This window comes from Bos mutus, chromosome 6, assembly GCF_027580195.1.
Source record: "Bos mutus isolate GX-2022 chromosome 6, NWIPB_WYAK_1.1, whole genome shotgun sequence".
In the NCBI taxonomy this organism is placed as follows: Eukaryota; Metazoa; Chordata; class Mammalia; order Artiodactyla; family Bovidae; genus Bos; species Bos mutus.
The window spans coordinates 55,491,597-55,519,177 of record NC_091622.1 but is presented as its reverse complement, the minus strand read 5'-3'; the positions used below and the strand labels follow the sequence as shown (position 1 = coordinate 55,519,177).

At 38.2% G+C, this 27,581-nt stretch overlaps 1 protein-coding gene across 5 annotated transcripts in view; it reads left to right on the top strand.

Annotated features, from left to right (window-relative positions):
• The window catches only part of ARAP2 (ArfGAP with RhoGAP domain, ankyrin repeat and PH domain 2), a 188,209-nt gene that overhangs the window by 79,851 nt on the left and 80,777 nt on the right, over nucleotides 1-27,581 (top strand). For all 5 annotated transcript variants that reach the window (XR_011464504.1, XM_070372253.1, XM_070372252.1 and 2 more), the window contains 5 exons: nucleotides 3,297-3,441; nucleotides 7,853-7,955; nucleotides 9,136-9,334; nucleotides 9,514-9,577; nucleotides 26,817-26,980. Coding sequence is in view for 4 of the 5 variants with exons in the window: in XM_070372253.1 (XP_070228354.1) it covers nucleotides 3,297-3,441; nucleotides 7,853-7,955; nucleotides 9,136-9,334; nucleotides 9,514-9,577; nucleotides 26,817-26,980 (675 nt within the window). In the remaining variant the exon portion in view is untranslated. The remainder of the gene's footprint in view (nucleotides 1-3,296; nucleotides 3,442-7,852; nucleotides 7,956-9,135; nucleotides 9,335-9,513; nucleotides 9,578-26,816; nucleotides 26,981-27,581) is intronic.

The window sequence follows — 27,581 nt, the reverse complement described above, 5'->3', positions numbered from 1 at the left end:
GTACCCATGAACAGGGTAAAAGGAAAGGAGTACATAATCATAGAACTGACCTGATAGGGTTGTTCTGAGGATACAATGAGTTAATGCATATAAGATGTATAGAAGAACATATGGCACATATGCATGATGGTAAGAGGATGAGGACAAGGAGGAAGGTAGCAGAGACACACAGGTATCCATGTACACAACTGCTTCTGGTTTCCAGTTAGCCTTTGAGTTTAGGACTGATGCTAAAGCTGAAACTCTAATACTTTGGCCACCTCATGCGAAGAGTTGACTCATTGGCAAAGACTCTGATGCTGGGAGGGATTGGGGGCAGGAGGAGAAGGGGACGACAGAGGATGAGATGGCTGGATGGCATCACTGACTCAATGGATGTGAGTCTGGGTGAACTCTGGGAGTTGGTGATGGACAGGGAGGCCTGGCGTGCTGCAATTCATGGGGTCTCAAAGAGTTGGACATGACTGAACTGAACTGAATTGAAAGGTCCGTCTAGTCAAGGCTAGTAACGCTAGTTATATGGTTAACTCTAGAGTTAACCATAACTCTAGTAATATTCATAGGACTATTTCAGTAGGTCACCTCTGGAGTTCTTTATCTGTGCATGTGTAAATTGCACTAATGTTTTTCTTCCCTGATCTAAATGTCCAGTTTAAATAGAAGGAAAGAACAACCCTTCCAGCTAATCCAACCACCATAATAAACACAACCTCTTGTCTTATAAACACCTTGTGTCCTAAGAGTTGTCCATTCTGTGGCCCCAATCTTGCTTTTGGTAGACATCTTCTGGTAACTGATTAAGCAGTAAAACTTGTTCTGTAGCAGAGAGGATGTCCTCTCTGAATTAGCCCAAGCAGACTAATGCCATCCAATGTAGTTTTGTTAAAGCTTTCTGATTGCTTCCCAGATGAATAGAAATGTCAAATTTTCCTATCACAGCTTTGTTGTTATAAATCCTCAGAGGTAATATCTATGCCTGTTTTGTCTGACCTCTGGCCTATTTTCACTTAAAAAAAATGAGGTTCATCAAGGATTATGGTGATGATGCTACAAGGTTAAATCTCCTCAAGCCCATATTTCTAACTTAAAATGAGTTTGTACTCACCTTTTTCAAGAGGTCTGTCATTTGTTTCCCATTAGAATTAGCATAATTAGGTTCTGCATTTACATTTACTTTGTGGATCATGCATTTGACACTTGTCTAAGACCTTCCAATGTCTCCCACTTGTCTACTGAGAAAGGTGTAAACTCTGAAATACCTATCATGTAAGACTCCTGGGGCCTGGCCTCTGCCGTGAGCCTGCAGTCTTGTTCCCAAAGTCCTAATTTCATTCTCTTTCTTTGGCCAAATAGGTTTTTGACAGTTTCCCCTTCCCATGACTTTGCTCACACAGTTCTTTCTCAGAATTATGGAATGATTGGTAGCTCAGTGTGCATTTTTTGCTACTTTAGAAACACACCTTTTCCATATAAATGGCTATTTCAAAAGCCGTAATTCGCGTGAAGTTTTTCCTTACCACTTCAGTCTGAGGGTAGCTTCCCTTTCAGAATGGGTCTGATCTCTGAAGGGCCCACCTCAAATGAGGATGAGAGAAACAGAATTCTCAGTTAAAGGACAGGCAGTCACCTCCTTTTTGGAAGACCAGCTGATATTTTCGGCCCTTATTTTATTGAAACTCTTTCTGTATTTAATGTTGGTAATTACTCCTTTCTGAAATGCTCCCCCCTTTTCTGTTTATACACTGTCTCTTCTCATTTGTTTCACTGCCTTTGTGAACCCTTCTATATCCATTGTTCCCTAAGTTCCCTAAGATGTTATCCTCGGTTGCTGTGCATTTTCAACTGTGGCCTGTACTCTAAAGATTTTCTGGTTATTGAGGCTGTTCCTTGCCCTGAAGATTCAAATCCACGGGGTAATCTTCCTAATAGGTATTCCTACTTGAATTTCTAGGAGATATCTTTCATTTAGTGCATATCCAAGGAAATTTGGATTACATGCACTAAAACTGTTTCTACTTCATTTTCTTTTAGGTAAAAATAGGCATTTCTGCCTACCTTGTAATCAAAGCTAAAAATGATTAATAACCATTAATAAGCTCTCTCTGACTCCCTATGTCCCATCAATAAATGTTTTATCCCTTTAGAATACACAAGTGCATGTATGCATTTTTCTCTCCCCTCCTCCCTGTCTCTATGGTCCCCATCCTTTCCTATCATCCCTTCTCCCCCTTACCCACCCATTATCCTTACTATCACTGTAGTACTGCCTGCCTTGGATGGTCTTCATCTTTCACTTTTGAGAGTGTCCCAACTGGTCTTCTGCCTTCAGCCTCACCTTCTCACATCTATGTTTCACAGAAAATAAGTGTGTAGAATTTAAACCTGCAATTTCCTTCCGATGAAACCATTTCAGTGGCTTACCATCAACTCTAAAAGCAAAGTTGAGCAAACTTTTCTTAAAAGGGCCAGATAGTAAATGTTTCAAGCTCTGCAGGTCAGATGGTCTCTGCACTTGTTGCAAGAAAGCAGCCTCAGGCTATCCACAAATGAATGGGTGTGGCCCTTTCACAGTAAAACTTTTTGTTTACAAAACATTTGATCTGGATTTGTTGATCTGGATTTTGCCTGCAGGCCATAGTGTGCTGAACTCTTAAAAGATAAATTTCAAATCCTCTAAACAGGGCAGTAGGGCTTCCCTGGTGGCTCAGTTGGTAAAGAATCTGCCTGCAATGCTGGAGTCCTGGGTTCAATCCCTGTGGAGGGAAGATCCCCTGAAGAAGGAAATGGCTTACTCACTTCAGTATTCTTGACTGGGGAATCCCTTGAACAGAGGTGCCTGGCAGGCTGTAGTCCATGGGGTCGCAGAGTCCAACACAGCTGAGCTACTACACTGCTACTAAACAGGACATTAAGGACATTTGTTTTTTGCATACCTACCTAACATCAGCCACAAATGCTTTTTCCCCTACATTTTCCCTTCCTAATACTCTGTATAGACATCAGTCTTTACCATTTCAGCATTGTTTTGCAGTGGTCTCTTTATCGATTTGCCTGTTTCTCTGGTCATCAGTGTCATAGTTATTTTTGTCTTGTTCATCCCTTTCTACTAGGTTGTAAATTTTTTGAGAGCATTAAGTATGACAGTTTTATATCCCATGCAGCAGTATCATGCTCTTTATACAAAATAGGAAACTAATACATCCATTTATTTGAATCCAGTTATTTAAGACCATATATTTAAAATTTTGATTTATGGTATAGCTCAATTTATTATTTGTTTTGTTTTAAATTCCTAGAGACAAATAAAAAGTGGTGTGTTCTAGAAGGAGGCTTCTTGAGTTACTATGAAAATGATAAGTCTACCACGCCTAATGGCACCATTAATATCAATGAAGTCATCTGCCTGGCTGTGCACAAAGAAGACTTCTGTTTAAATACTGGGTAGGTCTATCATTAAATGAGTAGGAGCTGAAAGTATTTTCTGATATGTATCATACCAGCTAATAAGTGTTTTTATCATCATTTCACTTCTTCAGTTGCTTCTTACAGAAGAGTTTGGTGGTTTCCTGAAGCCTACTCATTTTTCAGTTTCTAAAAGTTCCTTAGGGAATTCACTAAAAAGTGGGAAAATTAAAATATTTCATTAGGTAATATGAAAGGCTGACATCTTCACATCAAATTTTAAGTAAGTTTACATCATTCCATTCTTGCACATGTAGTCCCATAATTTTTATGATTGGCTCACCATTTAATATAGTGATTTAATGACAGAATGTAGGCTTTCACTAAATGTATCATGCTTAAAATAGATGACAAAAAAGTGCAGTGGTAATGTTCACAATAAAATAAATTATGCATATTTAATAGCATATTGAAATACTAAATTTCTTAAATCTATTTTGACATTTTTATGGTCTCAAAAAAGTTTTCAAGAGTAGACAGTATTTTACATTATTTAACATAGTTGATTCACAAATAGTTTAGTAGGATTCTGTGAGGACTTTTGGAAATTGACCCTTTAAGATCTTTGGTATGAAAGTTTCTTATCACATTTTGTAATGTAATTTTTGAAAAATATAAATATTAAAATGTGCAAAAATCAGTTATAAAACTGATAAAGGAACATAGTATTTTAGGGAAGAGATTTGTAAAGCTATGTTATTTATATAAAATTATATGAAATACTGAAACATTTTACTATTATCACATAATGACCAGTACATGACTATTGTTTTCCAGTAAATCTAACTTTTTGAGGAAAAAACTGGTTATTTGTTGATTTATTATTTTAATCTTAATAGTGCTTTTATTATAAATGATTAAACAGTTTAATATGGCTTACCATAAAAAAAAAAAAAGACCCTGATGCTGGGAAAGACTGAAGGTGGCAGGAGAAGGGGACAACAGAGGATGAGATCATTAGATGGCATTACCAACTCAATGAACATGAGTTTGAGTAAACTCTAGGAGTTGGTGATGGACATGGAGGCCTGGTGTGCTGTAATCCATCAGGTTGCAAAAAATATAATTACTGAGAGTGTAACTAGAGGAGCAAATAATTAAAAAGAAAAACAGTGAGTTGAGAGACTCTTAAGGTTGAACTGGTAGCATTCAGTGTGTGACTGAATGAAATGCTGATGTCAAAGGGAAGGATAAATTAAGATTCCAAGGTTTTGTTCTTCTTGATGAGGCAGATGGTGATGCCTATAAACTGGAATGTTAAGGAGATAGCAATAGGTGTGGGGTGAGAAAGAGAAAGAAAGACGATCAGTTTAATATAGGGTATTTTGAGTTTTTGTTTTTAGGTAATGTCAGCAATCCAAGTCTATGCCCTGACCAGTAACGCTGAAGAAGCTGAAGTTGAATGGTTCTATGAAGACCTACAAGATCTTTTAGAACTAACACCCAAAAAAGATGTTGTTTTCATTGTAGGAGACTGGAATGCAAAAGTAGGAAGTCAAGAAAACACCTGGAGTAACGGGCATATTTGGACTTGGAGTACAGAATGAAGCAGCGCAAGGGCTAATACAGTTTTGCCAAGAGAACGCACTGATCATAGTCAAACACCCTCTTCCAACAACACAAGAGAAGACTCTACACAAGAACATCACCAGATGGTCAACACTGAAATCAGATTGATTATATTCTTTGTAGCCAAAGATGGAGAAGCTCTATACAGTTAGCAAAAACAAGACCGGGAGCTGACTCTGGCTCGGATCATGAACTCATATTGCCAAATTCAGACTTAAATTGAAGAAAGTGGGGAAAACCACTAGACCATTCAGGTATGACCTAAATCAAATCCCTTATGATTATACAGTGGAAGTGAGAAATAGATTTAAGACACTAGATCTGATCAAGTGCTTGATGAACTATGGATGGAGGTTCGTGACATTGTACAGGATACAGGGATCAAGACCATCCCTAAGAAAAAGAAATGCAAAAAAGCAAAATGGCTGTCTGGGGAGGCCTTGCAAATAGCTGTGAAAAAAGAGAAGCAAAAAGCAAAGGAGAAAAGGAAAGAGATACCTATTTGAGTGCAGAGTTCCAAAGAATAGCAAGGAGAGATAAGAAAGCCTTCCTCAGCAATCAATGCAAAGAAATAGAGGAAAACAACAGAATGGGAAAGACTATTGATCTCTTCAAGAAAATTAGAGATACCAAGGGAACATTTCGTTCAAAGATGGTGATGTCCTTCAATAAAGGACAGAAATGGTGGGGACCTAACAGAAGCAGAAGATATTAAGAAGAGGTGGCAAGAATACACAGAAGAACTGTACAAATAAGAGCTTCATGACCCAGATAATCACGACGGTATGCTCACTCACCTAGAGCCAGACATCCTGGAATGTGAAGTCAAGTGGGCCTTAGGAGACATCACTACGAACAAAGCTAGTGGAGGTGGTGGAATACCAGTTGAGCTATTTCAAATCCTGAAAGACGAATCTGTGAAAGTGCTGCACTCAGTATGCCAGCAAATTTGGAAAACTTAGCAGTGGCCACAGGACTGGAAAAGGTCAGTTTTCATTCCAATCCCAAAGAAAGGCAATGCCAAAGAATGCTCAAACTACCGCACAATTGCACTCATCTCACACTGTAGTAAAGTAATGCTCAAAATTCTCCAAGCCAGGCTTCAGCAATACATGAACCGTGTACTTCCAGATGTTCAAGCTGGTTTTAGAAAAGGCAGAGGAACCAGAGATCAAATTGCCAACATCTGCTGGATCATTGAAAAAGCAAGAAGGATCCAGAAAAACATCTATTTCTGCTTTATTGTCTATGCCAAAGCCTTTGACTGTGTGGATCTCTGAAAGAGATGGGAATACCAGACTACGTGACCTACCTCTAGAGAAACCTGTATGCAGGTCAGGAAGCAACAGTTAGAACTGGACATGGAACAACAGACTGGTTCCAAATAGGAAAAGGAGTACATCAAGGCTGTATATTGTCACCCTGCTTATTTAACTTATATGCAGAGTACATCATGAGAAACGCTGGACTGGAGGAAGCGCAAGCTGGAATCAAGATTGCTGGGAGAAATATATAGATAACCTCAGATATGCAGATGACACCACCCTTATGGCAGAAAGTGAAGAAGAACTAAAGAGCCTCTTTAAATAGGAGAGTGAAAAAGTTGGCTTAAAGCTCAACATTCAGAAAACTAAGATCATGGCACTGGTCCCATCACTTCATGGCAAACGGATGGGGAAACAGTGGCTGACATTTTGGGGGGCTCCAAAATCACTGCAGATGGTGACTGCAGCCATGAAATTAAAAGACGCTTACTCCTTGGATGGAAAGTTATGACTAACCTAGACAGCATATTAAAAAGCAGAGACATTACTTTGTCAACAAAGGTCCATCTAGTCAAGGCTGTGATTTTTCCAGTGGTCATGTATGGATGTGAGAGTTGGACTGTGAAGAAAGCTGAGCACCAAAGAATTGATGCTTTTGAACTGTGGTGTTGGAGAAGACTCTTGAGAGTCCCTTGGACTGCAAAGAGATCCAGCCAGTTCATCCTAAAGGAAACCAGTCCTGGGTGTTCATTGGAAGGATTGATGTTGAACCTGAAACTCCAATACATTGGCTACCTGATGCGAAGAGTTGACTTATTTGAAAGGACCCTGATGCTGGGAAAGACTGAGGGCAGGAGGAGAAGGGGACGACAGAGGTTGAGATGGTTGGATGGCATCACTAACTGAATGGACATGAGTTTGGGTAAACTCCAGGAGTTGGTGATGGACAGGGAGGCATGGCGTGCTGCGGTTCATGGGATCACCAAGAGTCGGACATGACTGAGTGACTGAACTGATCTGAACATATATACTTAACGTGTTCCAAGAAATACTTGGAGCTACGGATGAGCAATGAAGGAAAAATTCAAGATGTGGGATATTACCCTCTTTTTATGTATACTAAGGAGATGACATTTTGACATCGGTTGAGATGATGGAGGGAAAATTTGTGAAGATGAGAAGAGAACTATTTAGAGAACTGTTTGGCCAATGTTTGCTTTGAACAGGGGGTTGGAATAAAGAAGGAGTGATCTCAGAGGGAAGATGAGACAGAAAGAGAGCCCCCTGCCACATCAGGGTATCAGCAAAGTCATGCCATACACAGAGTGGTTAGTCAGAAGAATATTCTTTGTGTCTGATCCAGTGTGTTCCACTTAATTCATTTGAATAAAGTACAAACCAGCAACAGAAAAATATGATAGGTAGGTGGTAGATAGATCTCACACTATTATTCAGGTTTCAAAAGGAATTTAATTAAAGACTTGATCTTTGTGTAATTTTTTTCTTATAAAAGCCACACATAACCAGCAGTACCTTTTTATTCTTATGTCCTGTAGGCCCATCTTTACTTTTGAGATTTATTTACCCTCAGAACGTGCATTTTTATTTGGAGCTGAAACATCTCAAGTGCAAAGAAAATGGACAGAAGCAATAGCCAAGGTATTTATTTTTTTGTTAATTTTTATTGGAGTATAGTTGCTTTGGGTTTTGCATGTAGTGCTAGTGGTAAAGAACCCACCTGCCAATGCAGAAGACATGAGAGACATGGGTTTGATCCCTAGCTTGGGAAGATCCCCTGGAGGAGGGCATAGAACCTACGCCAGTATTCTTGCCTGGAGAATCGCATGGACAGAGGAGCCTGGCGGGCTACAGTACATGGGGTCACAAATTGTCAGACACGAATAAAGTGACTTAGCACATTACCACACAGATAGTTGCTTTATAATGTCATGTTAGTTTCTACTATACAGCAAATTGAATCAGCCATACATTTATATATATCCATTCCCTTTTGGACTTCCCATTCAGGTCATAGCAGTGATTAAGTAGAGCTCCCTGCACCACACAATATGTTCTCCTTACTTATTTTATATATAGTATTAGTAGTATATATTTGTCAATCTCCATCTTCTAATTCCTCCCACCACCCCTTTCCCCCTTGGTATCCATTTATTTGTTCTCTCCATCTCACCAAGGTATTTAAATATTGTTTTATTGCCTAAATCCAGAGAATATTCTTTACCTTTGGAGGTTCATGAAAATTTTTTACAAGATACCAGATAGCATGTTCGTACTTAATTAGGTTTTCATAGGTTGTAGTCAAATGAGTTTAAGAGTTACGTTTCTGGAGCCTTAAGCAGAGAAGAAATTAATGTAGGATTTTGGAGAAGTCATTTGTAAAATTAAGGCCATACCTTGATGGTGGAGATCTTTTCAATATTGTAAAGTCATTTCTGTGTATGTCTTTTTATAGATAGATTTCTTATTCATAGTGTACACAAACGGGAAAAGAACAGATTCAATAAAAGATACAAATGAAGACAGACATTGAAGGTTGACATTTTAAAAGATTCCATAAGTTGACAAAGAGAATGTCTTCCTGTTTCAATTCCGTATATATCAAGAAAAAGGGGTTAACATTTGAAATTGCATTATATTTACAGCTTTTCAGTTTTAAGACTGATGGCAAGTTTAAATAATTGTTTTGAAATCTGGATTACTCCTAAATCTTTAATACAGAAAAACAGGTTTTTCTTTCCCTTTTCCCTCATATCTTTAGTTATGTAAGGGATTTCCTGTTTTCACTGTCTTTATTACTTTTTTGTATTTGTTTTAACAGCATTTTGTTCCCTTTGTTGCTGAAAACTTAACAGAAGCTGACTATGATTTGATTGGTCAACTTTACTACAAAGACTGCCATGCCCTGGATCAGTGGAGAAAAGGCTGGTTTGCAATGGACAAATCTAATTTGCGTTTTTGCCTTCCAATGCAAGAAGGTCAGGAGGATAGAATGCACTTAAGACGACTACAAGAACTAAGTAAGTTTGTTTTTTTTTTCCCCCTCCCCTTATATCTGCACAGAGTTCTTTGCTGCACATGGAAATAGTAGATTTCACGTACAATTATGATGACTCACTTCTAAACAGTGAGTAAGTAGTTGATAAAGGTATTTTGTATAATGCTTTTAAATAATATGTTCATACTTCTTTCCCTCCAGCAATTAGCACAGTCGTTCAAAATGGGGAAAAATTGGATGTTTTGCTCTTGGTAGAAAAAGGGAGGTAAGTGCATTTTTGCTTTTTGTTCTTTATCTCAACGAATCTATGGAGTTGGGTATTCTGGTTATCCTCTTGGAGGAGAACTCATTATTTTATAAACTGTTGGAAATTGTCTGAATCTTGTGTGTATATGTATATATTCTCTTTAGTACAAAGAGTAGACCAGTGAAGCTTGCTTATTTTTATATTATGAGAAACTCAGTGGGATCAGTTAGTGTAGTTTTCTACAGACCTAGATTCCTTTGCTTCCTTTGGAAGCACTTTGACATTTGTAAATATATTATCAGTGTAGATATATGATAGGTATAAATAATACCCTGAATCATGTATAGTTAAAACCTGATTTCTTGAATTTGTTCAGTTTTTCAATAAATATTAAGCATCTACTCTATGGTACTGTTATAGGTACTGGGAATATTAGTGGTGAATAGAACAGATATGGTCTTTGCCTTCATGAAGCATCTACATTTGTCAGGGAAACAATATACAATATAAGCAGGCAAAAATTTGCATAGTATTATGTCCCTTAATTTTAAGTGCTTGAAGAAAAATAAGGTAAAGAGAGTGTACCTGGTAGAGTGGTATTCTGTTTTCAGTAGGGTGCTAAGAGAAGATATCTCTGATCAGAGATCTGAATAGAGTGGAGGAAAAACAAAGAAAAAATATGCAGCAGTCTGAATAGAATGTACAAGGCACAAGGGCAAGGATATTTTGAAGACCCCAAGAGTGAGTTGTATTTGGCATGTTCAAGGTCTGCAAGAAAGCTCCTGTGGCTAGGGAAATTTCAGTGAGTGAGAGAGGGAGAAATGATTACAGAGATATCCCTGGGCCAGACTGTAGAGCCTTACAGGCCATGGTATGTAAAGACTTGAGTTTTATTCTAAGCATGGTGAGAACCCCTTGATTTGAGAGCCAGGAAATTCAGTCATCTGACTTATATTTTTAAATGACTCTTCTGACTCTAGATGGATAGCTTTCGGAGGGCACAAGTGAAAGTTTGAGCATCAGGTAAGATGCTGCTGCAGAGGCCAGGCAAAAGGTGACTTCCTAATGACATAGTGTTGAGTGGTAAGATATACTGTGTGGGTAGAGGTCAGTGAATCTGTTGATGAATTAACTGACTGTGACAGTCAGAGATTATCCCAGAGTTTTTGGCCTGAGCCTTTAAGTGAATTATGGTGCTCTATTCTGAGATAAAATATACATGGAGAGTAGAGGTAGGGTATTAGTACAATTAGGGCAGTAGATCAAGAATTTGGTTTTGGAAATGATTACTTGGAGATTTCTGTTTGAAAGCAAAGTGGATACACAAACCTGGAATTAAGTGGAAAGGTTACAGCCAAAGATAAATATTTGAGAGTCATCAGCATACATTTTGACTGACTTATTTAGCCAAGGAACAGATCAGCTTCACCTAGAGGAGGACTGTAGGTAGAAAAGAGACAAGGAGGTAGTCCCAGGGCCTTCAGTTTTAGAGGAGGAATGATCTAGCTGAACGGCCTGAGAAGGAGCAACAAGAGTCAGATCACAACAACTACGATGGCATAGTCTCCTGAACAAATTGTTTTCTCTTTATATCTTATCATTTGCTTTCAAATCCCATAATTAGAATGTTTAGCTCTTCAAGAGTGCGAGATAGTATTTGTAAATATATATATATATATATAAAATGATAAATATAAAAGCAAAGCTCAGTTAGCCTTCCCTCCAGTGAGCTTCCATGCTAGTGACAAGGATAATGACTGAGCCATTATCTGAACCTGTCTTTTCTTGAACTTCATAGGAAGATGCCAGCCGCTTTAGATAGTAAACGTATTGCTGATTAGATACGTATGTCAGAATGTGCTTTTAACTTAGAGACATAATCAGGATTTTATGTTTTTACTTTATTTCTGGACTTAAAATGATTAATAGTATTTTAGGTTCTAATTTTGCTACCAGATGATAGTTTTACTGTTCTCTCAGAATACGTTCCATACATGTTCAGAAATAATAGTAAGAGAGTAGATAGTGTTGTGGCATTAAAAGTCTAGCACACATACACTTTTTCAGTTCAGTCGCTCAATCATGTCCAACTCTTTGCGACCCCATGAATCGCAGCACGCCAGGTCTCCCTGTCCATCACCAACTCCCGGAGTTTACTCAAACTCATGTCCATTGAGTCGGTGATGCCATCTAAACATCTCATCCTCTGCCATCCCCTTCTCCTCCTGCCTTCAGTCTTCCCCAGCATCAGTGTCTTTTCCAGTGAGTCAGTTCTTCACATCAGGTGGCCAAAATATTGGAGTTTCAGCTTCAGTATCAGTCCTTCCAATGAATATTCAGGACTGATTTCCTTTAGGATGGACTAATTGAATCTCCTTGCAGTCCAAGGGACTCTCAAGAGTCTTCTCCAACATCACAGTTCAACAGCATCAATTCTTTGGCCCTCAGCTTTCTTTATAGTCCAACTCTCCATCCATACATGACTCCTGGAAAAACCCTTGGAGCCCCCCAGAAATAGTCTGTCACTGTTTCCCCATCTATTTGCCATGAAGTGATGGGACTAGATGCCATGATCTTAGTTTTCTGAATGTTGAGTTTTAAGCCAACTTTTTCACTCTCCTCTTTCACTCTCATCAAGAGGCTCTTTAGTCTTCTTCACTTTCTGCCATGTGTGTGATATTATCTGCATATCTGAGGTTATTGATATTTCTCCCAGCAATCTTGATTCCAGCCTGTGCTTCATCTATTAATATTTATGGAATGCCTGCTGCCTGTTACCTACATGGCAAGAAAAAATGGTCAAAAATACAGATTTGTTGCTTGAGCTCACAGAGCTTATGTTCTTAAATTAGAAAACAGTAACTTGCTAGTGAAATTTATTCTGTGTATTATATATATATATATATGTAATTTTTAAAAATCATGTTACTATACCCTAGATATTTTTCTACCAGTTTTAGTCTTTAAAGGATTTGACCGGTGGTACATAGATTTTAATTGTGCCAAATGTGGATTAGTGTTATTCAGTCTGAATTTTTATTTAGTGCTAACCACATGCAGTGTACTCCCTCATGAATGCAAGATAAGGAAGCCAGAAGACTAAATGTTTCGTTACCTTATGACATCTTGAACTTTACCCTGGGCAACAGGAACCAGAAGGTTTATGGAATAGTTTAAAACTAGCAGGATTCCAAAATAATGGTCAGAACTGCTCATTTAGTTTTTGAGAATAAAGTTTTTATCTATGTGCATGTATGCTCAGTTGTATCCAACTTTGCATCCCCACAAACCATAGCTTGCCAGGACTTCTTCTCTGTCCCTGGAGTTGCCCAGGAAGAATACTGGAGTGGGTTGCTGTTTCCTTCTCCAGGGTATCTTCCTAAGCCAGGGATCAAACCTGTGTCTCCTGCATTGACAGGCGATTCTTTACTGCTGAGCCACCAGAGAAGACTCTTTTTATCTACATGTATTATCAACTAGTTATGTTGAAAGCATTTTTATGAAAGGCAATAATAGAGAATGTGTTAAGATGAGAGTAGGAGAAATACAGGATAAATATAAAACCAAGTTATTTTTCTTGAACCTCTTTGCATAGCTGCCATACAAAAGGAACCATTGGAAAACAACTGTGTTTATCATATGCTTATATTTTGGTTTTACTTGCTTTCCCTGTTTTCTCCAAATCAATAATATTCAGATAAAAGCAATAATAAAATGATGACAATGTATAAAAATTACAGGCACTATTTTGTACCAGGCACTATTTTAAGCACTTTTGTACAGCCTTCCAGTGTCTATATGATGCTGAGGGGGATAATCCAATTTGAAATCAAGATAAGGACAGTTTTTAACTTAACAATGTAACCATTTCTTTTTAAAACAAGTTGTAGTATTAATTTACCAAGATCACTCTCAAAAATTAAGTCAACTAATATATTAGGAGCCTGGATAAATAATATGTCACTAGAATTTAAATTTCAGCATCTTATTAGAAAGTAAAAAGTTTATTAGAAAACTTGAGGAGAAGGCAATGGCATCCCACTCCAGTACTCTTGCCTGGAAAATCCCATGGACGGAGGAGCCTGGAAGGCTGCAGTCCATGGGGTCGCTGAGGGTTGGACACGACTGAGCGACTTCACTTTCACTTTTCACTTTCATGCATTGGAGAAGGAAATGGCAACCCACTCCAGTGTTCTTGCCTGGAGAATCCCAGGGACAGGGGAGCCTGGTGGGCTGCTGTCTATGGGGTCACACAGAGTCGGACATGACTGAAGTGACTTAGCAGTAGCAGCAGCAGCAGCCCTTTAGTGGTGCTGTGCCACTCTGCGTCTTAAAGAATTTAATAAAATTAAAAAAAAAAGAAAACTTGAAAAGTTATTTTACTAGAAAAAATATATCCATCCAGTGGCCACCTAATTAAAGATGAAGCAGAAAGAAGAGAGGTCAGAAGTGGGAATAAAGAATCAACCTGGAAGATGGTGAGTGCACTGGGTTATAAGCCTTTATGGAACAAAAACCCATGCAGGTATCCAGGGCACCATGTATGGTGAAGAACAGGGTCTCATATTTATATACCTATGTGTTTATTCACAGATGTACACACATGTGTGTACATATATGTGGGTATGTATACACATATGTAAATAAATAGAGACAAATGGAAAAAGAGCAGGTTTGGAAGAGAGCTTGGGAAATGATGAGTTTGATTTTTGACATGTTGAACATGAGGTGCTTATAAACACTTAAGGAGAAATTGCTTAGAGGGAGTTATGTTTATGGATCTGATGCTCATGATTGGTTAATGGGGATGTCAATATTGGAGTTACCCACATACAGAATGAAGAAGGTGAAATCGCTTAGGGAGGGTCTATAGAGTGAGAAGGGAAGAAGTAATGTGTTGGGACTTTGATGAATACACAGAATGTTGGAGGTGGGGGCAGTTTTCTGGGGATTAGCTACCCCAGGGTATAAAAGTAGTTTATTCAGAGAGTGAAGCAGGAAACCAAGAGGATGTGTCACTAAGCCCAGAAAGAGTGGGGCAAGAAGGAAGGAATAGTCAGAAATACCAGATGCTGTCTGATGACAATAGATACTCCATTGGATCAGTGATGGGGAGTCCAGTCTGGTGACTCTTGAGAAGAACAGAAGTGATAAAGCAGAAACTGGGTTAAAGTTGGGACCTGGATAAGATTAGATAAACCAGCTGGTTTTGGATATTGGGATCTTTCTAGATCTGGTGGTAGGCTATTGAGGGAGAGTCCAATCTGTTGGTTTTCAATCAGTCTGCTGGTTTTCAATTGCTTTATGAAATAGGAAATAAGGATGACTTCAGAGCTCTTGGCCTGGATGACTTTGAGTGGTTTTATCACATACCAAATGAGGAAATAGATTCTTTTCTCCCAGTGCTCAAACCAGGCCAGTTAATTTTAGATGGGATTGTTTAAGAGCTGTTTTAATACCATTTAAAAAAAGAGAATTTCATTGCATAGTCCTGTTTTTCATCTCTCTCTCTTTTTTTTTAAATTTTATTTTATTTTTAAACTTTACATAATTGTATTAGTTTTGCCAAATATCAAAATGAATCCGCCACAGGTATACATGTGTTCCCCATCCTGAACCCTCCTCCCTCCTCCCTCCTCCCTCCCCATACCATCATCTCTCTTTCAATTTGTTAGTCCCTTGGGAAATAACAACTATGAAGTACAGTAGGTTGTGTTAGACTTGTTAGAAAGACAAAACTGTAGCTTTAAGAAATAAAACAACTTCTAGTTTTTCACATTGGTGGCATATAAAGATAGTAAGAATAATTGAAAGAGAAACCAACTAGCTATAAGTTTTAACCTTTATTTTTACAGCTTGAACAAGAACAGCAAATCATAAATAAGCTTAATGAATTAATTTCACATATTTGCTCTTTCCTTGTCTACCTTTGGTTAAACTGTTAAAATATATTAATACTTCTTAAAGGCAAGAGAATGAACCCCGTGACCTAGAAAAGTTCATGAATTGATAACCAGCCACTGAATATAGTCACTATTTAGATGTATATTTTAATCTTCATGGTAATTTCCCCTATATACCTAGCATGAGTGTCTTTAGACAGAAAAATATTGCAATAATATTTTCCACACACAGAGCATTTTTGCTGTGAAAAGCTCTAAGCAGAAGGTACTCCAGATGGTGTAGCTTTAATGTGTATTCTTTGTATACTTTAAAAATTATTATTTTGGAAAATAAAGCTTTCTTGATTACACTTAAGGCTTTCTACCGTGATGTTTGATGCTGTTATTGGAACTTAGATTTTGTGCTTTTCTTTCAGGTCTTAGGGTTTCTGTGTGTGGAAAAAAGAAAAGAAATCATGTTTCTGAATATCCATTGTTAGTCAGTGAATGTCCTGTACCCCAGTGAGGTCAGAAGGCACTTGTTTGGACAGTAGGTTATATATCCACTGTGACTGAAGTGTTCAATGGACTACAGCATCCTTTTCATAAAATTTGAAAACTATTTCTGCACTTGGCCCACATTCTCTGTGTATCTCTTTCTGATAAATAAGTTACTGTGTTCTCTATCTCACATTCTGTAGCTTCATGCTCGTTTGTCAAAGATACCTATTGTTAAGCTTTTACTGAAAGGCTGTTAGTTGTAATAAGCACAGTATGAATAACTCAGCTGTGTTATCAGAAACAGAAGAGCCTAGTATGTTTTTTTTTTTTAATTTTGTTTGATTTTTATTTTAATTTTTTATAAGGTTGATTTATTGGCCTATAGTAAAGTATGATGCACTTGATGGCTCCCAAGCCTAACTGAATTCTGTTTTAACTGCAAATTTCAGACATTAAGGAGCTGATACTGTGGAATAAACATTTTATCAATATGTTTCACAATTATGGGATAGACTACTTTTCTTAATTTGGGAGATGAACATTCTTAAGTTGAAGATCCTTATTTCATATCAATTTATTACATGTGATTTTTTTTCCCCCATACTTGAATTGTGTTTTATAGCAGCTAATATGTTAGCAGTACTGTCTAGGGTGAATTATCTTAAAGTGGTTTCTAAATTGTGCATGTAATTGCAAATTAAACAGTAGCCGATTGCCCACAATATCAGCTTGACTGCTTTTGTAACTTTCTGATCATTTAATTTGTAGAGATGGTTTAATCTGAATGTTGCCAAGGCAAACAAGATAGGCTCTTCTCTCACCACCGCCACTGGTTTTGCAAAAAAAGGAACTATTCAAACTTACAGTATAAAATGATTTTTTTGTTGTTGTTGTTAAAGAGAATTATGATAAAGGAAATGTGTGACTATTTAACAAAAGATGGATTTTGAAGTATTTATTATTTCCTTCAAAAAATGTATTTCATTCCCCAGTTCAGGACACTTCCTGTATACTAGATATAAACCTGTGAGCATATAAATGCAATATGGGGTGAAAAAATACAGAATGAAAAGATCTCTTCTAGATAAAGGGATCAAGATAATCATTTTTATTTTTTAAGTATATTTAACTGGCTCTGGAATCCTAAGTAGGATTAGAGTAGGAAAAAAATTAGGGGTTGAGACACAAAGATATTCCAAGAGGTGGAAACAGTAGTTTCAGAGAAATAGGATGGGTTGGGGTAAAACTTCACTTCAGTTTGGCCTTAACCTTCAGTTCTTGAGGAGGAAGCATGGGACAGTGGGCCTGGAGAGATAGATTAATATCATATTAGTATTATCAGTTAAATGTAAGTAATAACTTGTTTTGGAAAGGATTGCAGGTTCTTTATGAAGGTACAGAAGCCTTTTTTTTGGCAGACTTGAAACAGGGCTATTTCTCACATTCCTATCGGTAATTGCCTAATGGTGTGTAGAGATGAAATTGAAAACCTGGAGGCTTGCCTTCTCAGGGAATAGTGTGCCTTGACACTTCTTACTGAACTGTTGGTTTCAGAAGAAACAAATTATTTAAGCTAATATTTCTTTCTCCATTATTCTTGTGATACTGTCTCTGCATCTACAGATTTAATAATTGTTTGCCTGTTTCTGGCTGAAATTTCATCTCTATGCAGCAGTTTCTTATCTGCTGAGGAAAGAAATACTGTTTTTCTATAAACGAAAATGAGGGTGATTTATGGATGTGATGACTTAATAAAATGTGCTGGACTCCCATTTCTGCCCATGAAGAAATATCTGGCATGGAATATGCCCTCCCACTTTAAACTACTAGAAACCTGTACCAAACGAACTATTTTCAGACTTTGGAACAATAGGCTTCCCAGGATTGTGACCATGGAGAGAAGGGAAACAAGTGACTTAAGGCCTAAGATCACCTGGGCTTCCTGTCAGTACTTGGCACAGGGAATGGGGGGATCCAAGCAGCATATGGTGGTTTTGCTATATTGGAGGTAGAGCTTGAAGTCTGGAGAATCCACAGTAGCTAAACTTTGCAAGATAGAGTTCAGAGCAGAGGGGAAAATGTACAGAGCACGAGCTTCAGAAATGTTCATAAGAGTTCCCTTCCATCTTCACTCAGTATGAACCTGCATATGTACAGGTCAAAACTCCAGGCAAAAATACTCTCAGGGTGTGCTATGAGTTGAACAATTTACAGAGTTTAGACACTATTTGAGTGTGTTCAAATTTTATCTAGCCAGGTTAGACAGACTTCATTAAACACACAGAGCATTTGTAAAGACAGCAGAAGGTAATCCCAGAATATTAAGGCTGAACCAGCCCTCAGGTAAAGGCTGCTCCATTTATGCCTTGCTAAGCTCCAAGGCAAACCATTCAATATCACAGTAATCCAAGTCTATGCCCCAACCAGTAAAGCTAAAGAAGCTGAAGTTGAACGGTTCTATGAAGACCTACAAGACCTTTTAGAACTAACACCCCAAAAAGATGTCCTTTTCATTATAGGGGACTGGAATGCAAAAGTAGGAAGTCAAGAAACACCTGGAGTAACAGGCAAATTTGGCCTTGGAATATGGAATGAAGCAGGGCAAAGACTAATAGAGTTTTGCCAAGAAAATGCACTGGTCATAACAAACACCCTCTTCCAACAACACAAGAGAAGACTCTATACATGGACATCACCAGATGGTCAACACCAAAATCAGATTGATTATATTCTTTGTAGCCAAAGATGGAGAAGCTCTATACAATCAACAAAAACAAGACCAGGAGCTGACTATGGCTCAGACCATGAACTCCTTATTGCCAAATTCAGACTTAAATTGAAGAAAGTAGGGAAAACCACTAGACCATTCAGGTATGACCTAAATCAAATCCCTTATGATTATACAGTGGAAGTGAGAAATAGATTTAAGGGCCTAGATCTGATAGATAGAGTGCCTGATGAACTATGGAATGAGGTTCGTGACATTGTACATGAGACAGGGATCAAGACCATCCCCATAGAAAAGAAATGCAAAAAAGCAAAATGGCTGTCTGGGAAGGCCTTACAAATAGCTGTGAAAAGAAGAGAAGCGAAAAGCAAAGGAGAAAAGGAAAGATATAAACATCTGAATGCAGAGTTCCAAAGAATAGCAAGAAGAGATAAGAAAGCCTTCTTCAGTGATCAATGCAAAGAAATAGAGGAAAACAACAGAATGGGAAAGACTAGGGATCTCTTCAAGAAAATCAGAGATACCAAAGGAACATTCCATGCAAAGATGAGCTCGATAAAGGACAGAAATGGTATGGACCTAACAGAAGAAGAAGATATTAAGAAGAGATGGCAAGAATACACAGAAGAACTGTACAAAAAAGATCTTCACGACCCAGATAATCACGATGGTGTGATCACTTGACCTAGAGCCAGACATCCTGGAATGTGAAGTCAAGTGGGCCTTAGAAAGCATCACTACGAACAAAGCTAGTGGAGGTGATGGAATTCCAGTTGAGCTATTCTAAATCCTGAAAGATGATGCTATGAAAGTGCTGCACTCAATATGCCAGCAAATTTGGAAAACTCAGCAGTGGCCACAGGACTGGAAAAGGGCAGTTTTCATTCTAATCCCAAAGAAAGGCAATGCCAAAGAATGCTCAAACTACTGCACAATTGCACTCATCTCACACGCTAGTAAAGTAATGCTCAAAATTCTCCAAGCCAGGCTTCAGCAATATGTGAACCGTGTACTTCCTGATGTTCAGGCTGGTTTTAGAAAAGGCAGAGGAACCAGAGATCAAATTGCCAACATCTGCTGGATCATGGAAAAAGCAAGAGAGTTCCAGAAAAGCATCTATTTCTGCTTTATTGACTATGCCAAAGCTTTTGACTCTGTGGATCACAATAAACTGTGGAAAATTCTGAAAGAGATGGGAATACCAGACCACCTGATCTGCCTTTTGAGAAATTTGTATGCAGGTCAGGAAGCAACAGTTAGAACTGGACATGGAGCAACAGACTGGTTCCAAATAGGAAAAGGAGTTCGTCAAGGCTGTATATTGTCACCCTGTTTATTTAATTATATGCAGAGTACATCATGAGAAACGCTGGACTGGAAGAAGCACAAGCTGGAATCAAGATTGCCGGGAGAAATATCAATAACCTCAGATATGCAGATGACACCACCCTTATGGCAGAAAGTGAAGAGGAACTCAAAAGCCTCTTGATGAAAGTGAAAGTGGAGAGTGAAAAAGTTGGCTTAAAGCTCAACATTCAGAAAACGTAGATCATGGCATCCGGTCCCACCACTTCATGGGAAATAGATGGGGAAACAGTGGAAAAAGTGTCAAGACTTTATTTTTCTGGGCTCCAAAATCACTACAGATGGTGACTGCAGCCATGAAATTAAAAGACGCTTACTCCTTGGAAGGAAAGTTATGACCAACCTAGATAGCATATTCAAAAGCAGAGACATTACTTTGCCAACAAAGGTTCGTCTAGTCAAGGCTATGGTTTTTCCTGTGGTCATGTATGGATGTGAGAGTTGGACTGTGAAGAAGGCTGAGTGCCGAAGAATTGATGCTTTTGATCTGTGGTGTTGGAGAAGACTGTTGAGAGTCCCTTGGACTGCAAGGAGATCCAACCAGTCCATTCTGAAGGAGATCAACCCTGGGATTTATTTGGAGGGAATAATGCTAAGGCTGAAATTCCAGTACTTTGGCCACCTCATGCGAAGAGTTGACTCATTGGAAAAGACCCTGATGCTGGGAGGGATTGGGGGCAGGAGGAAGAGGGGACGACAGAGGATGAGATGGCTGGATGGCATCACTGACTCGATGGACGTGAGTCTCAATGAACTCCAGGAGTTGTTGATGGACAGGGAGGCCTGGCGTGCTGCGATTCATGGGATCGCAGAGTCGGGCATGACTGAGCGACTGATCTGATCTGAAGCTTAAAAACAGACCTCTCCACAAGTAGTTTAGTTACCCAGGGTCAAATAGGCAAAAGGGACCAAAACAAACATCAATACCCTTATAGGATGGAGAAGGAAATGGCAACCCACTCCAGTGTTCTTGCCTGGAGAATCCCAGGGACGGGGAGCCTGGTGGGCTGCCGTCTGTGGGGTCGCACAGAGTTGGACACGACTGAAGTGACTTAGCAGGACCCTTATAGGAAGACAGCACAACCCTGACACTGAACTTGTACTCATGATGTCTAGCATAGAGTTAAAATACTGGTGATATGAAAAAGCTGCAAATTAGATGATAAGAACAGACCTAGAAATGAGAAGGATAGTGGAATTAGCAAGAATATACACAGTAATTTTGAATTATTACTAAATATATTAAAAGATGTAAAGGAAAACATAAACATAGAAAAATGTATCTAAAGAAGAAACCAAATGGAACATCTAAGGCTGAAGAATACACTGTCTGAAAAGAAAATCTCACTAGATCAGCTAAATGCAGGAGTAGACTATGTTTAAAAAAAACAAACTCAATAAACCTGAAGTGATGACAATTAGAAATTAACAAAACTTTAGCTCAGAGAGAACAGACTGAATAAAATTAGCACAGCCTCAATGACCTGTGGGACAATATTAAGCATTGTTATATAAACATTGTTAGAATTGTAAAATGATAGAAGAGAAAGATGGAGTAATATATATATATATATATATATATTTTTGAAGAAATATGGCCAAAGATTTCTGAATTTCATAAAAACTATAAATGCACATATATTAAGATCAACATAACATCCGTGATAAAGACAAACCACATCAAGACATATCATAATCAAATTCTTGAAAACCAGTGTGAGGAAAAACAAAAATATCGGGGAAGGGGGGAAGAAACATTAAAAATAGGGGACAATGATGAGAATGTATTGGCAGAAACAGTGCAAACCAGGAGATAATATGGTAAAATCTTTTAATGTGTTGGGGGAAAAAAAATAACCAAACCAGAAACTATTAGCTTAAAATACTCTATCCAGAAAAAATATCTTACAGAAATGAAAGCAAAATAAAGTTTTTTTGGCCAACAAATGCTAACGTATACTACAAGACTCAGTGTTTTTATTTTTTATAAATGCCTAAGATATTATCTTTTTTAGTTATGTTTTTGAAACATGTTGTTTGCTTTTTAGTTGTGTTTAAAATGTTCTTTATAAATATTTCATTTTTGCACAGCAAATTTATAGATCCTATCATTCATTTGTCTTGGGTCTTGTCAGTAGACTAGGCTCAAATAATGATAGTCTCTATTTTGTGGATATTATATTACAACTTTAAGAAAATTGTTTTATTAGTTTTAGGACTTGGTTTCTATGTCTTATTGAACTATCTTGATGCATTATAGGATATATGGATTTTTTAAAATACGGCTTTAAAATTTAGGTTTGGGAATGAACAGTTAGTAAAATGTATTTCTCTGTAATTAGAGTTCTTCAGAATAACTCTTCAGATTTTCAAGGTGTAAATTCCTATTTCTTTGAAATAGGAATGATAAACCATTGTTCAGTAACATTTGAAATAATAAAGTTGGCCATCATTTGTGTTGAAAATATCTTTTGATGCTTTATTCAATGTGCAGTTTAGGTAACATCAGAGAGGAAAGTTGTTGAACTGATACTGTTAAATGTCAGACATCTACTGCACAAGATGATGTATTTTAGGATTTAGCCTTTGACAAGTTGACTTGGGAGTTAACTTGTCATTACTGATTCTACCCTTCACTAGTTCACATGCAGACAGTTAAATTTGTCATCACAACATTTCTTCTGACTAGAAAGAAAATTTGAAGTTTGAAACATTTACAGTTAATGGCAGAATTATACTGCTGTTGTAGGCAGGCCATTGCCTTTGGGGTTTCTTTAACTACTTGCTCAAATATTGGTCGTTGTTTGTTTATACACACACCTTTTCAAAGATTTTGTCGCCTATTTCAGAACTTAATCATCAGATAAAAAAAGCAGCTGAGACTCAAGAAGAGTTAAAATATATTTTTTAAACTCCTGAATTTAACAAGCTATAATTTTGATTAAGTCTACATAATGTAGGAGCTTGATTTCTCAGGGAAATTACCCAAGTTAGATAGTTTCATTTAAACAAATAAACCCAGCAGTAGAATGCTTTTGAGTTAAACATGACATGAGATCAGTGAAAAGGCAAAAGCATGTCAGTATTAAAGCAGGTGTCAGAATTCTTCAAAAAGGAAATGACAGAACCTTGAGATCTGAGCTGCTGTGATGGGTGTGGAAAATAAAAGCAATAAATAAAGATGTTAGGAAGCAAGAGATGAAGATTATGGGCATCAGTGTCAGTGAGGATGCAGTTACGGCAGGTTCAGAAGGTGTTAAGGTGAGTGGAGTGGGGTGCTAGTAGCTTTATCTTCATAGAGGAGCGTTTCAAGGAAAGAAGGAAGGAATGCTGTTTTCTCCTTAAATTAGGGCTAATGAATTACGGGGAATGTAAAAGATTACCTCTCTCAGTCCCCTCAAAAGAAAAACCATAGCGACCGATTGTTCATGCAGTTCATTCCTTTCTCTTCAGATTGAATCCAAAGTAGCCATTTCATAGTTTGAAATCAAACTTAAATAGTTGGACATTGGTATGCATGCATGCTAAGTCGTTTCAGTCGTGTCCGGCCCTGTGCAACCCTATGGACAGCAGCCCGCCAGGCTCCTCTGTCTGTGGGATTATCTAGGCAAGAATACTGAAATGGGTTGCCATTTCCTCTTACTTTAGTGTAATTATACTTAAATGCATCAATGATTAATTTGTTTCAAATCAAAGTTTTTATCTAGTGATAAAACTTTAAAACAATGCATCTACTAAATAATGCATCCACCAAATACCTTCCTCTTGAGAAGCCTATATGTAGGTCAGGAAGCAACAGTTAGAACTGGACATGGAACAACAGACTGCTTCCAAATAGGAAAAGGAGTATGTCAAGGCTGTATATTGTCACCCTGCTTATTTAATTATATGCAGACTACATCATGAGAAACGCTGGGCTGGAAGAAGCACAAGCTGGAATCAAGATTGCCGGGAGAAATATCAATAACCTCAGATATGCAGATGACACCACCCTTATGGCAGAAAATGAAGAGGAACTAAAAAGCCTCTTGATGAAAGTGAAAGAGGAGAGTGAAAAAGTTGGCTTAAAGCTCACCATTCAGAAAACGAAGATCATGGCATCTGGTCCCATCACTTCATGGGAAATAGATGGGGAAACAGTGGAAACAGTGTCAGACTTTACTTTTTTGGGCTAAAAAATCACTGCAGATGGTGATTACAGCCATGACATTAAAAGACGCTTACTCCTTGGAAGAAAAGCTATGACCAACCTAGATAGCATATTCAAAAGCAGAGACATTACTTTGCCAACAAATGTCCATCTAGTCAAGGCTATGATTTTTCCTGTGGTCATGTATGGATGTCAGAGTTGGACTGTGAAGAAGGCTGAGCGCCAAAGAATTGATGCTTTTGAACTGTGGTGTTGGAGAAGACTCTTGAGAGTCCCTTGAACTGCAAGGAGATCCAACCAGTCCGTTCTAAAGGAGATCAGTCCTGGGTGTTCTTTGGAAGGACTGATACTAAAGCTGAAACTCCAATACTTTGGCCACCTCATGCGAAGAGTTGACTCATTGGAAAAGACCCTGATGCTGAGAAGGACTAGGGACAGGAGAAGAAGGGGACGACGGAGGATGAGATGGCTAAATGGCATCACTGACTCAATGGACATGAGTTTGAGTAAACTCCGGGAGTTGGTGATGGACAGGGAGGCCTGGCATGCTGCGATTCATGGGGTCGCAAAGAGTCGGACACGACTGAGAGACTGAACTGAACTGAATTGAAGTATCTGGCACTATGCTAAATAAAGGCTATTGATACTGAAATGCTTTCTTTGTTTGCTTGTATTAAGTTTGTGGTGAAGTGGCTAAAAAATTCACACAGACACAACAGTTGATGTGATGGAGGGTGGAGTGGGTGTTTAAGATTAAAGAAGAATGTCTGTTTCACCAGAAGCATTGGATGGAGGCAGATAGGAATGGAGGGTCCCAAAGGGTTACCTAGAATATACCAATCGGGGAGAAGCTGGACTAAGCAGTCAGAGAGCAGGAAATACTTATTGCAAAGAGAAGAACATGTTAATTTCTTTCTTCTTCCCTTCCTTTCTCCCTTCCTCCTGGGAATGGCACAGTTGGAGTGGATAATACAGGACAGATCTTGAAGACCTTTTAATCTTGAAACCTCCAGAACTGCCATGGAAGGACGGTTATCAGGAAGTGATGTCATTAGCTTTGTATTTTAAAAAGATCATTCTGGCAGTCTTAAGGAAAAGGTAGAGGATTGGGAAAGGAATTTTGTTTGGAGGGACTTAAGTGACTTTAAGGAGCAATAGAAAGCCCGAGGGCAGTGTTCAAATAAAGAGGAGGCAAAGCAAGTATGTCAGGGAACTGGATGTGACAGAATTCTGTGACTCAGTTCATATGTCAGGGGTGGGGTGGGGATTGGGGGGATCAGTCTACAATAATGAATCCTAAATTCCTGGTGGGATAAGTGGAGAACGTAGTACCAGTTTGGTATCAGTATCAGTTCAGTCGCTCAGTCGTGTCTAACTCTTTGCAACCCCATGAACCGCAGCACGCCAGGCCTTCCTGTCCATCACCAACTCTCGGAGTCCACCCAAACCCATGTCCATTGAGTCGGTGATGCCATCCAACCATCTTATCCTCTATCATCTCCTCCTCCTGCCCTCAGTCTTTCCCAGTATCAGGGTCTTTTCAAATGAGTCAGCTCTTCGCATGAGGTAGCCAAAGTATTGGAGTTTCAGCTTCAACATCAGTCCTTCCAATGAACACCCAGGACTTATCTCCTTTAGGATGGACTGGTTGGATCTCCTTGCAGTCCAAGGGACTCTCAAGAGTCTTCTCCAACACCACATGAGAAGGGATAAAGATTTGAGATGCTTGTGGAATTAACATTAATTAGTATTATGGTTTATTAGTTACTAATACCACATTTACTGAGTGCTGAAGTGGGTGCTATGATTATCCTCATTTTTGCCTTTGATAAAACTGACAACCAAAGAAGGTTGATAACTTGTCCAAGGTCATAAAGGAAGTGAGTATAGTGCTAAAACTTGAGTTCACGAATTGTTTTCCATTCTGTTAACTTCTTTATGCTCTTGCTTTTCAATCATGTGGAGATCTGATTTGTGAGACAGTTCTCAACCAGAGATAGGGATGTGAGACTTACTAGCTTATATATATGGGGGATAAAACCACTGGCCTGAATGACATGTCCCTTGGAGAGTCTTTAGAGTTCATGTGAGTACACTGAAGTTACAAGTTCATTTTTAGAAAGAGAAAGTGAGTTTGGGAAAGAACTGAGGGACCAGAAAGATAGGAGGAAAAGCCAGGAAGAACTGTTCTACCAAAGCTGAATTGGGTGGTTGTTTTCCCTCTCTCTCTCTTTTTTTTTTTTTTTTACCTTTAAAAGGTAGAACAGTCCTAAAGTCATCAAACAGTTCTAAAATCTTAAAAAATAAACCTCCAAATATCCATGAGAAGTTACAAGTGATGCTGGCCAGAAGGGTTTCAGTTCAGTTATTCAGAAACAGAATGAAAGAGGAAAGGAAAAAGAGGCGAGGACATTAAGACCACAAGTTCAGGGAATTTTCTGGCCTCTATGGAGAGAGACGTGTGACTCCAAAGCAGAAGAGGGATCAAGTGAGTGGAAGCTAGTGGTAGACAGAGGGGTTTTCTTCTGATGGGTGAGATCAGATCACATTTATATGGATTTAAGGATATTCTCTGTAGAAGGCTTAAAAAAAACCAAAATTATCATTTGAAATACTTTTCAAACTTTACAGAACATTATACATCCATGGGCATACCAAGTTGGATTTCACAGTCTGGCATACTGCAATTGAAAAAGCAGCAGGTACAGATGGGAATGCATTACAAGACCAGCAGCTCGGCAGAAATGACGTTCCCATTATCGTGAACAGCTGTATAGCATTTGTTACACAGTATGGTAAGTATCAGAGTTTTTATTCAACCCCAAGACTCATAGTAGCATCTTACAGTTTTGAAATAGTACCTCCATTGGACTGAATGAGAGCCCTTTGTATTTTAAGTACATCAGTGAAAATTAAAAGTGTAGTCCCTCTTCAGCCTAAATGCCATTCCTTCTCACAGTAAAGTTCATTTAAATTATATCACATGTCCTTACAAATTCCTTCTTCCTTTACATGCATAAAAATTTTAAATGACATATTAGAAGAATCTATATTGTAAAATGTATATTTAAAAAATGATTAAAGGTTGTACTCTTCAGAGGTTATAACTTTACAGTAAAGTCTTGGGGAATATAGTGGTGACTGTGTTTTAGAAATGGTAAATGATGGGACAATGTGTAAAAGACTTTACTTTTTGTAGGCCTGCATGCAAAGTGTCTGTGTATTTATTCCATTTAACATGTTTTTGGTCACATGTTTATATTAAAGAATGTGGTCATTAATTGTACTGGTTTGACTTAATCATAACAACATTTTTATGAAAGTTTGCAGGTTCAAACCAAGTTGAATCAGGTCTCATTTTAATTTAACATGCTGTGGCAGTATTTTATACATGCC